The sequence below is a fragment of the Solea solea genome, chromosome 4, assembly GCF_958295425.1.
Source record: "Solea solea chromosome 4, fSolSol10.1, whole genome shotgun sequence".
NCBI lineage: Eukaryota > Metazoa > Chordata > Actinopteri > Pleuronectiformes > Soleidae > Solea > Solea solea.
The window spans coordinates 23,975,237-23,987,225 of NC_081137.1; the positions used below are offsets into that span (position 1 = coordinate 23,975,237).

At 45.2% G+C, this 11,989-nt stretch overlaps 1 protein-coding gene across 3 annotated transcripts in view; it reads left to right on the forward strand.

Annotated features, from left to right (window-relative positions):
* ppm1e (protein phosphatase, Mg2+/Mn2+ dependent, 1E) overlaps positions 1-7,319 on the forward strand; it is a 49,296-nt gene extending 41,977 nt beyond the window's left edge. For 2 of the 3 annotated variants that reach the window (XM_058626521.1, XM_058626520.1), the window contains exons 3-7: positions 222-343; positions 3,032-3,492; positions 4,696-4,839; positions 4,948-5,041; positions 5,135-7,319. In XM_058626521.1, the coding sequence (XP_058482504.1) occupies positions 222-343; positions 3,032-3,492; positions 4,696-4,839; positions 4,948-5,041; positions 5,135-6,066 (1,753 nt within the window). In that variant the 3' untranslated portion in view covers positions 6,067-7,319. The remainder of the gene's footprint in view (positions 1-221; positions 344-3,031; positions 3,493-4,695; positions 4,840-4,947; positions 5,042-5,134) is intronic. The other variant, XM_058626522.1, reaches the window with a different exon arrangement.
* The last annotated feature ends 4,670 nt before the right edge of the window (positions 7,320-11,989 follow it).

An 11,989-nucleotide genomic window follows, 5' to 3' on the forward strand; every position in this document is an offset into this window, starting at 1 on the left:
ACACTGTTGGTTTCTACAGTAGAGCTGTGCAATCAAAAAAAGATTTTTTTTTATTGATGATGATTATAAAATCATGAGGAAATTGAATAATCGCAGTGTCTTTTGTATTTGGACATCGTAACCTTCACTCTAATTTCATTTCTCTCACGGTTCATTGTGGCCAGCGTTGCTCCTCCTCCTGTGTGAGCCTCCTTCATGTCTGTCCTGTCTCCTCCTCACAGTAACTGCCCGTGCTCCCTGGCTGCAGCACTGGCCAGAGCCACAACAGACAGCCTCCTGCAGACCGACCTCTCTGTCCACCACCTCAGTAAGACTGTGGAAGATGGAGCTGACCCACTGCCACGTGAGTCCTTCACACACACACACACACACAAATTAGGTCTCTGTCTAATGTCATCCCACACACATTCAGTCATGTAACCTCGAGGGTTTTGTCCCAGTTCTCCCCCCCCCCACAAACCTGCAATACAGGGTATTTGACCACTAGAGGGCAGCACGTAGACTCCAGAGCACACATGTTATTACAACTTGAAGTCAAAATAACGTGTAATTAATAAAAATTCATTTCGCTGCTACACTTCATCATTCCTCTCGATCAGCTCTGAGATCGTTTTATAAGCCTGGATGAGAGTCCACCACCTGTGATGAATTCATTCAAACTGGAAGATCCATTTAAATCAGTGTTTCCCAACCCTGCTCCAACACACCTGATCAGATCAGATGATCAGCTCGCAGGGCAACATCTAAAACATGCAGGGCAGTGTTCCCTGAGGACCAGGGTTGGGAAACACTGATTTAAATACGTAAACGCACACTGAAGGTGTCTGTGACTGTGGTTTGGATCCAAGATCCAACAGTCTGGAGCAAAACAGGCGTCACACGCGTCACCTGCCAAATATCATTCAACTGTGAAGCAGCATCATCTGTAGGGTGTTGTTTTTCAGCGACTGGGACTGAGAGACGTGTCAGGTTTTAACAGATTAACACATTCATATCCATCCAGACTCAGCTGATATAGATTGATAGGCGGAGTCACACCCTGGACAGATCACCAGTCCATCACAGGGACACATAGAGACAAACAACCATTCACGCTCACACCTATGGTCCATTTAGAGTGTCCAGAACCCGGAGAAAACCCACGCACACACGGAGAGAACATGCTAACTCCATGAAAGAAAGAAAGGCCCACGTTCTGACCCGGGTCTTACAACCACTACACCAACCATGTGACCCCATCCCTCATATATTATAGCCTTCACAAACAAAACGCTCAGGAACTCAGAAAATTGACCCAAAGACCAGAACCACAATGAGACAGGAGTGACTCGAGGACAGCACTCGAGAAAATCTGCAGAAAAGAATGACAGGAAATCCCCAAATCCAGGTTTACAAAGCTCATCAGTCCAAGTGTCCACCTGAAACCCGAACCCACATCCTAACGTCGTCCTCTGCTCCTGTCACTGTTACTCCTGAAACTATGGGTTATTGTAGATTATAAGCTGCTGCAAAGACGACCGACGTGGTTATTGTGTCATCACTGTATTCAGTTAAGTCTCACTGGGATCTGTCTGGATACAGTGAGTTCATGTGACTGTTACAAATGTTTCTAAATCAAATCAGTTCATGAACGCAGGAGGAGATGAAACTGTCACGTTTAATAACGTCTTGTTTTTCTCCACCGACAATAGAACTATTCAATTCTTCACTTCACTTAGACACAGAAAATAATGAGAAATAAATGTTTAATCATTGAAGTTTCGAGTGAATCCACAGATGAACAGACTCGCTGAAATGCACTGTAAACAAATGTTTTTTTCAGAATCTTCTTCACACTTGTGATTATTATCTAACGTCTCAACACGACTCTGCACTTAACCCGGATTCTCCGCTCGCTGTGTGACACTGTGTTGAATTGTGATTCTGCAGTTTGACGACTCGCAGCTCAGAAGCGTTCCACACCTCACTGTCTGTGCTTTCTCAGAGTCAGAACGTGTTATGTTATTGTGTAACAGGCAGTCACTTCCTGCAGTCGTGTGATGTGTAGCACTTTCCAGATGTAGTGAAGAAGAACTGGCTGAACAACCGGTTCTTCTTCACTGTCTTACTTCAGGAAGGTTTAGAGAAAGGTGAGAGTGAGAGAAGTAACTTCTCACTGATGCTATATTTGGGAGAGAGGACACCAGTGAAGAGAAGAAAGTAGGTTATTGTTCGTGTCCTGCAGCCAACATTATATTAGGTCAGTCTCATGTGCACAGTTTGTGTCAAGGTGAAACTTCAGGTCTGTTTCACTCACTTTTACAACTGCAGTAAAATCTCACTCAGAGTTACTTTAGTATCGAATTTCCTCATTTTTTAGAATGTGAATTTCTCTCAATTAAAGCTGCAGCGCTTCATGTTGAGTTTCTGATTTTTGATGCTTTTGTCATGAGTTTGCCTCGGTTTAGTCTTCATCATGAACAGAAGTAACTGAAGTCACATTATTTGTGCACTGCATCCTTCATGTGAAAACAGGCTCTGTCACACAATACTATCAGACCTGACTGAGGACGTCGGGTGAAACCCGAAGCACAAACCTAAAGTGAAGAGTGAGCTGCAGCTGGCAAGTCTGTCACCCATCATTTGTTCCTCATTATATCTGAACCAAACCTAACTGGGGCAAAAGGAGCGATAACTCGAGCACACAGTCCTCGCCAAGGTCGACTCTAGGTATCAGCAGAGGAAGACCTGACGCCGGTCTCTCCTCCTGTCCTCCAAACCAAAGATACACCTGAACTCTGAGATTCTCAGCCAACTGTTAACATCTCGTTGTTCACGTTTGTCTCAGTTCTCCTCAGATCTGAGCTCCTGAAACTCCATCTTTGATCGTCTTGCCTGATAATCAAAATCACACAAGAAGTAGAATTTACTACAGAAACTATTTGTGTTTTCATTCCTGCTCCATCCTGTTTGCAGCCATCTTGCTTTACTACCACAAACAGGCCACATCACGCTTGAACATAACAGACTTTTGTTAATGTGTGTGTGTCAGAGATGGAGTCGGTGAAGCTGGCCCGCCTGGTGTTTAACCGACTCTTCGACATGTGCTGCCTCTGGCTCAAAGAGCTGCCCTTCCGCCGCCGCCCGATGCCGTACTACGAGACGTCCATCCACGCCATCAAGAACATGAGGCGCAAGATGGAGGACAGACACGTCATCATTCCCGACTTCAACTCGCTCTTCAATATCCAGGTAAGAGCCGCCAACAACAACCAGCAAACACGTCACGATCACACACTGACAGACATTTATTCTGTTCCTCAGGATCAGGAAGAACAGGCTTTCTTTGCCGTGTTCGATGGCCACGGTGGCGTGGACGCCGCCATCTACGCCGCCAATCACCTGCACGTGAACTTAGTTCACGAGGAATCGTTCAGCCAGGACCCGAGCGAGGCTCTGTGCAGAGCCTTCAAGGTCACCGACGAGCGCTTTGTGAAGAAGGCAAAGCGAGAGGTGAGCGCACGGGACAGACACGTAATCTGTAATCTGTTGCGTTTGATACCGTTTATTTGTTTACTAGTAAACATATGACTGCTGCTCCTGTCTCTCTGACAGTTACTGCTGTCTCTCTGACAGTTACTGCTGTCTCTCTGACAGTTACTGCTGCTCCTGTCTCTCTGACAGTTACTGCTGCTCCTGTCTCTCTGACAGTTACTGCTGTCTCTCTGAGTGTTACCTGCTACATGTTTTTCTTAAGAGGCTGAGTGATAAAATAAGAGCAAACTCTTCACCAGTTACAAAGATCTTCTCAAAAGCCTGAAGTTGCGAGGAATCATTATTAGCGTGAGGCCAAGTTACTTTACAGGTAGCCCCGTAAGCCCCGCCTCCGCCTCACTGAGTGCATGCGCAGGGAGAACTAACCTTGGCACGACTTGGCAATCTTTGTAACTCATTCCCAACCGTAAATAAAACTCAGTGACACGATAATCTCTGTCCATCCTGAAGCTTCAGGCCTCTTCGCTCGCTCTCCAGCTAATTCATGAGAATGTTATTAATATTAGTCGTTATTAGTAATTAGTATTTTGTGGCCACGTGTCATAGTTTTTTGTCACGTCTGGAGCTCCGTAAAGCACAAATGGACTAAACAGCTCAGATTTTGCAGCAAAAGAAGAAGAACAACATTCTTTCTGCAAAGGCCACCATAGTTCCCCGACGCACCTTTAGATGTAACAAGACACAAATGAATGGCAACAACAAAAACAACAAGAAATAAATCATCTTAAATGAAAGAACCAAAACCATTCCAGAATTAAACAATAATAATAAGAATGAATGAATGAAACGACAGATCTAACACGAGCTCTCGTGTCTGGCCATGTTGGCTGACTCCAGAGAGTGGGACTGTCAACAACATCAGACGTTCAAAGTTAGAACTTCCCACAGCTCAGCACAGTCTGTCTCTGAGTCATTTGATGGATCGCCAGAAACTGAGGCCTGCACGCTCGTCTCTTCACATCCACACGGTCAGGAAGCTGCCTCCTCCACGGTTCCATGAGCAGGACTCAATCACCCAAAAATGACTTTCATACATCGGAATCTACACAAATTATGGGATGCAATTCCACAACAGAGCATTGCTGCTTCAGTTATAGCTGAAAACTATTAAGAAAAGTGTTTTTTGTGTGTGTGTGTGTGTGTGTGTGTGTGTTTTGGCAGAACCTGCGTTGTGGCACGACAGGCGTGGTGACGTTCCTGCGCGGCCAGATGCTGCACGTGGCCTGGCTGGGAGACTCTCAGGTCATGATGGTCAGGAGAGGACAGGTGGTGGAGCTGATGAAACCACACAAACCAGACAGAGAGGTACAGTTTACACACACACACACACACACACACACACTCACTGCTGAAGATCCAACAGAACCTTCAGTGACTCTGGATGAGACGCGCGTTGTGCTTTTGTGTCTGCAGGACGAGAAGCTGAGGATCGAGGCTCTGGGAGGTTGCGTGATCTGGTTTGGCACATGGAGGGTTAACGGCAGTCTGTCTGTGTCCAGAGCGATAGGTAAACTCTTTAAACTACGAGCTGCTCACAACAAACACTGCATTAGACTACAAGAGAAATCAGGGATCTAACAGACTAACGTGTGGTTCACAGGAGACTCGGAGCACAAACCCTACATCTCTGGTGACGCTGACCACTGCGACGTCTCACTGGACGGTACAGAAGACTACCTGATCCTGGCCTGTGATGGATTCTGGGACACGGTGAGTCCAGACGAGGCCTTGCGTGTGGTCAGCGACCACCTGCTGGAGAACACTGGAGACACGACCATGGTCGCTCACAAGCTCGTGGCCTCTGCTCGCGACGCAGGCTCCAGCGATAACATCACAGTCGTGGTCGTCTTCTTGCGGGACCCGCGCTCCCCGCCGCCCACCAGCACCGAGGACGAGGAGGAGGGCGCTGCCGAGGAAGAGGTGGAGGAAGAGGACATGGCCGAGGTGGAGGAGGAGGAACAGGAAGAGGAGGAGGAGGAAGAAGAGGGAGTCAGGGTGGAGCGAGAAGGAGGCCAAGGAGGCACTGCAGACTTCGGGGGAAAGGGTCGCGGAGGTTGGCCCCTGCAGCAGTGCTCAGCGCCCGCCGACCTCGGCTATGAAGACCGGACAGACTCCTTCACGGACAGAACCAGCCTCAGTCTGCTGGGGCCGTCACTTGAGGGCCGCATCTCCTTGACGTCGGGCTCACGGCCGCCACGCTTCAACTTTAGACCCCAACTCCTCACGGCCTCCCACATCCACGGAGACGCACGCCCGGCGAGGCGCGCTCCCCATGTTCTGTTTCAGGAGCCTAGCATCGCGGGCTTAACGGACCCACTCTGGTCCCAGACAGCTCTGCTGCTGGGCCAAGCAGTGAGGCGGAGCTGCAGGCTAGACCACGACAGACGCCACTGGGGCCAGAGGCGGCCACGCAGATCCAGGGAGATGTTAGGCCTCTTACCGTCCGGTTACTCGCAGACCATCGTGCAGAGCCACTCTGACAACGACAGGCCTGGAGTGTCCGTGCCTCATCTGCTCCATGACGCCATCTGAAGAGGAGACCCAAACCAAACCAGATCCTTCATTCATTCAGTCCTGTCCCCTCCCCCTCAGCCCCGCCCCCCCCCCCCACGTCTGCCTTTAACAACACGTCTTTCTTTGACAGTAGTTGTTTGTGGCTCCTGCAGTTGTCATGTGGTTATCGAGTGGTGCTCTCTCTCTGTCCTCAGCCAACACGTCTCCAAAGGTCTGTCAGTCCTGCTGGAGGTGAAACTGTGACACTGATCAGTCCAAACTAGAATATGTGACAGGAACACAAGAGGAAAAATGTCACTACACGAGCTGCCAGAAACCTCAGGAGTGCATGAAACCGTTCTCTCGAATTCATGTTAAAGTTTCATGTCGTGACTTTTGACAGAGGGAAATCCCCACCACTGATTGGATAATATACACTATAGATATATATATATATATATATATATATATATATATATATATATATATATATATATATATATATATATATATAGATATACATCACTGCCCTGATGTGTTTGCCAAATGACCCAGAAATATTGGCGGGGCCGGTGAATCCATGGCCGTGCTCGACTTTAGCTGTCGTCACAACGTTAAACAACACTCGTGCACGGACACTGAGGAGCACCAGCTTAAAAACACAAATAAGATGAAAGCAAAATGAATCATGAAAAAAACAGTAACTGCGTTATAAAATTCAAGCTTAAATAAATAAATAAATAAATGACACGAGCACAAAACTCTGTAAAAACACTGCAGTGAAGCAAACCCTTAAAAAAACACATTCAATCCAAAAAAAAGAACTTTTTGTGCATCGTCACTTAAATAACAACAACAACAATAATAATAATAATAATGATGATAATAATAATCCACCTTTACACATTGTTGCATTTATCCTAAAGGCTTTCAGCCGCAGTAAAGGCGCCTGCACACTCACTCAGATCCGTGTCTCACATATAAATGCAGGACGATGTGACAGGTGAGATAGTTTCACCTGTCGTCCTGAGGCAAAAACAGCTGATGAGCGTCACAGACAGTAAATTGCTCTGTAATTGCTCGTCTTGTCTCTTTGTCCTCGGCGACTCTTTTGTCAGCAGAGAAATCAAAGTTCAGGAAAGAGGCCGGAGCAGAACACGCTGTTCTGTCATTAAAGCAGCCACAGATTAAAACAACAAAAGATTAGTAATCACTTTATCTGAATAAATGCTCGGTGGAGTCCTGTATTCCAGACGGGTAAATAAACCTGGGATAATGGGCTTTTATGTCTGTGAATAAAAGCATTTTCTATTTTTGCTGGAGTTTCTCCTGGGACACAAAGTTAGTGTAGAAAGTATTTCAAGTGTTTATTCACTGAATGACAGCGTTTAGAGGCGTGATTGACAGCTGCAGAACAGAACACGTGCCTTTGTGTTACTAAAGCCTCTCTGAACATCAATATTCTGGCTCCGGGCAAATATTATTAATCCATGATTTTAGTCACGTTCTCACTGTAGTTTGTCATTTCACGCACAGGCAGGACAGCGATCTTCATCTTCACCCCCGAGTGTTTTCTCTGTCTGTAAATAACGTTTCACACGAAGTCTCCACGTCATCTGTCATTCTGTGTACAACACCATCGTCAACTTAGTCCACATCCGTTGTCTACGGCTTTATCCTCCACATGAGGGTCGCGGGGGGCGGGGTTTACACCCTGGACAGGTCACCTGATCACCAGTCCATCGCAGGACAAACATGTAGAGATGAATCTTTATAGCGTTCACTCTCACGAAAACACGCACACACACGGGGAGAACGTGCAAACTCTACACTGCTGTGAGGCAACAGTGCTCGCCGCTACTCCACTGTGTCGCCCTCATTTCCTCATTTTTAATCATTTCTTTTCATTCATAGCAATCAAAGTATAAAATCACCAAATAATAACGACACTGACGTATATGACGATTCTATGATAAAATAAAGTATCACATATTAATCTCTCATCATGTTAAAATACTCAAATCAATGGAAACATGTCATTAACACGTCGTGTAAAGTATCAGAGTATCGACAAACTCTGCCACACGTGTGAGCCACGTTAAAGCTCTCCTCAGACTAACCCTTTCATTCTTTCATTCTTTCATGCTTTCATTCTTTCATTCTTTCAATCTTACTGCTGTTAAAGATTAAAGGGCGTTGGCTAAACCTCAACCTCTTCACACAAACAGCAGCTTCTTGTGTCTTCACAAAGTTTCATGCAGAGTCGGGTAAGATATCGTAGAGGAAAACCAATCAAACCGCGCAGAGCCGTGCAGAGCCGTGCCGAGGCGAGGCGAGCTGGGACTATGTAGTGGAAAAATGCCCGAACACCGTCTTGAGTAAAGACTGGATCGGGGTCAGAGACAGAGACTTGTCTGGTGCCGTGGCAGCTTTGGAAACCTGAGGGTCACAGAGGTCACCTGTTTGAAGACTAGTGTAAATTATTTACTAAACGAACGTCATGACTGTTGAAGACGAGACGCAGTGATTGAGACCATGAACTTCTCAGGAAAATTATATCAAGAGACAAGTCGGTCCATTTTCTGACAGTCGCTGAATAACTGCTACTTCTATTCCGAGGCTTTCACATTCCAACCTGGCATCCGGTTTTATCTGCAGTCTGTGGTCTCGAACAAGACTACGGCTTCAGTCGTTCAGAAGAAGACAAATGTACAACAAGACGTAATGAGTGGCGCGTTTGGTTGAAACATCGTTAGATGTTATTGGGGCTGAAGCTGCCAACAACGTTTTTAAATGTTCTGGAGTTTGTAAAAGCTCAAAAAGAGGTTGGGGTTAAACCGAGCGCTTCATCACTCCGTCATTCTCTTACATCGTAACATCATCATTCCTCAAATGTCATCAGTGTAAAACTGTGTCTCCTCATTCCCGTCCAACTTTGATAAGACAACTGCTCCTGGTTTGGCTCGCTGACCAAAGGTTTCAGTCTTTATCGGTGACTGAGGGCTCGTCCTGGACTCTGGTCCTGGACTCTGGTCCTGGACTCTGGTCCCGGACTCTGGCCCCGGACTCTGGCCCCGGACTCTGGTCCCGGACTCTGGTCCCGGACTCTGGTCCCGGACTCTGGTCCCGTGTAATCATGGTCCTGAAGACAGAGTGAGAGGAGCAGAATGTACCTCATGTCACAGTGTTGTGAGGAATGTACTGATGACGAGACTTTGAACTAAAGCCACAGACGCACGGACCGACGGATCCGTCGCGGTCGTTTCGATGATGCTCTCGGACACGGGTGTGTGTGTGCGCGCGTGTGTGTGTGTGTGTGATGTAACAGGAAGTGTGATTCTGAGCGAGTGCTGGAGAGAACTGTACATAATAATAATTGTGTCTTGTAAATGAGTGATTTTAATCAAACATAGACTTAAAAACCTGCTCCTGCCGCCACACTGAGGCGGACGTGATGTTGTTCACCGGAGAGTCGTCGTATCATATTCACAGCCTATCGCTGCTGTTCTCACTCTGATGAAAATGTTTTAACTATCGGCTCGAAAACTCAGCCTTAAAAAAAAACATCTTGCCAATCAGATTATTATCAGTCGTTTGTAGTTTTTATTCCACGTCTGCAGGTTTTTACATAATAACGGTCGCGGTGTTGGTCGAGGATGAAGTGAACTGTAAAAAAGGTACCGGGTGTAAAAATCTCCTTCACCTCAACCTTCATTCGTCCATTTTCCAGGCTGTTTTGAAATCCCCTGATTTAAATATACTAATATAAAAGGCTCATTCATTACCTCTGTTTTACACACTGGACCTTTGATGGAGTCGTCGTTAGGGTTAATGTGACGTGGACGTGGACACAGACGGTGCCGCCGCCGTGAGACATTCAGGACATTCATTTTACTCAGAGTTCCTCAACAAAGTCATTTTTGCAGGGTAACAAAAACTTTCTGTGTCCAAACAAACCACATGCGTGACCTTCGACCCCTCCTGTGAGTAAAGACAGAAATGAGAGAGCGTCAGAGGACTGAAGACTTGTTTTAAACCGGATTTCATGGCAATAGAGAGACGCAGTGTGGTCTTGTCTTACACGCCGTGTTTTCTGTGAAACCTCTGTTGTATTTTTGAGTGTTGGAAGTGTGACGCTGCTGCTGCTGCTGCTGCTGCTGCTGCTGCTGCTGCTGCGGGGAACAAAGCTCATCACTGATTTCAAGTTTAAGAGTTGGTTTTTTTCTGGTTCCCAGAATGTTTCCCTGAAAGTTTGTCCTGTGCTCGTCACGGAGACAAAAATACGACGGTGCAACTACAGGGAACCGAAAAACCCTGAGGGAACGTTCTGTAAACGTTAGTTTTTGGTTAGTGTCTGAGTAACCGTAGGAGAACACTGAATTCATCACTGTATGAGCAATAAAAAATGTTCATTTCTTCCTCACTCACTCACTCACTCACTCACCGTCTGCACTTTCCCTCCCCGGCTACGATGAAAGCGAGCAGGCGTTCAGCTCTGCCATCCCATAATCTCTGTCTTAAGTTTAGGGCCCTTCATGAAATCTGCACTGTGTGTCTATGTACACGAAAAAAAGCTTTTTCTATTTCTCTGTAAGCAATAATGATGTTGTAATAAAAGGCTCTCGGGGGTTTTTGTCTTCTGCTGAACGACGACGACGACGTCGTCACAGACCTGAAGTCACTGCAATCATTATAACAGAGATCGTTACGTGTCAATACAGTGGAAACTTTAAAGAATAGCCATAAAACAACAGTGTTCCTCTGTATTGATGATCATGATCGGCTGTGATTGGCTGTGCTCGGCTGGGATTGGCTGTGATTGGCTGTGCTCGGCTGTGATTGGCTGTGATTGGCTGTGCTCGGCTGTGATTGGCTGTGATTGGCTGTGCTCGGCTGTGATTGGCTGTGGAAGACAAACCCCCTCGACCGGCTCTTATTCAACACGCAGGATAGGTTAACACACACACACAAGAAAAAAAAAACAGTAAAACACATTGAGTACCTGTATTTACCTGTGTTCCTGTAGTATATAAATATGTGTACTGTAACTGGTGACTAATTATCATGTCTATAAAGATTAGACCAAGTCTTTGACTGATTCTTTCTTTTCTCTTCTAACGTTTGCAGCGTCACTTTAACGTGGTTGATTTGCCCAAAAAAAGGTAAAATATTGTAACATAGAAATATTTTACTATGTTGGTTTCCTAATACTAACATGGAGGTGATATTTTATGTAATACACTGAAAACTCCCATAAAAAGAACTGATAATTACCATATTAATAAGTTTTTCCATTAAAATTATTATTATGAAGCCAATTCTTGGTGATTATTGTAACAATAAGATACTCAAAATGATTATTATCCTTTTACCTTTTAGAAATTGTACTTTAATATAAAGGTTAGGAGTCATTTGGTTGATCTTTGACAGTAGTCAAATAAAAAATAATAAAATTAATAATAATAATAATAATAATAATCAGCCAAATCTTACTGATTTTGAGCAAAGAGGTCACAAGGTCAGAGCTGTAATCACATTATTGCAAGTGCAAAAGAGCATATTATGGGTTGTACTGGCGACTTCAAAGATATAAGCTGCCAAATATTTACCTCACAAATGAAACCAAGTGATTTTGAGGCAAGAAAAAAACCTGTAATCACTTTTTTGCAAGTGGGAACGTAGATTTGATGAGTTGTACTGGCCCTTTAAGTGTAGAGGAAATACAATAAATATAAATATACAGAATATACAAAACAATAAAGTAGAAGTTCTACTCAACAATGTCACGGCTTCAGCAGCAACGACAGACGGAACTAAAGAAACTTTGTGACGAGTTTACGCTGGAACTCAACATGAAGACGCTTAGAAACAATCAACCTCTCTTTGTTTTAATGTTTAACATTATAACAAAGTTTATTATTATCCAGACTAACACCAACAATATTCAACAACATTCAACAAC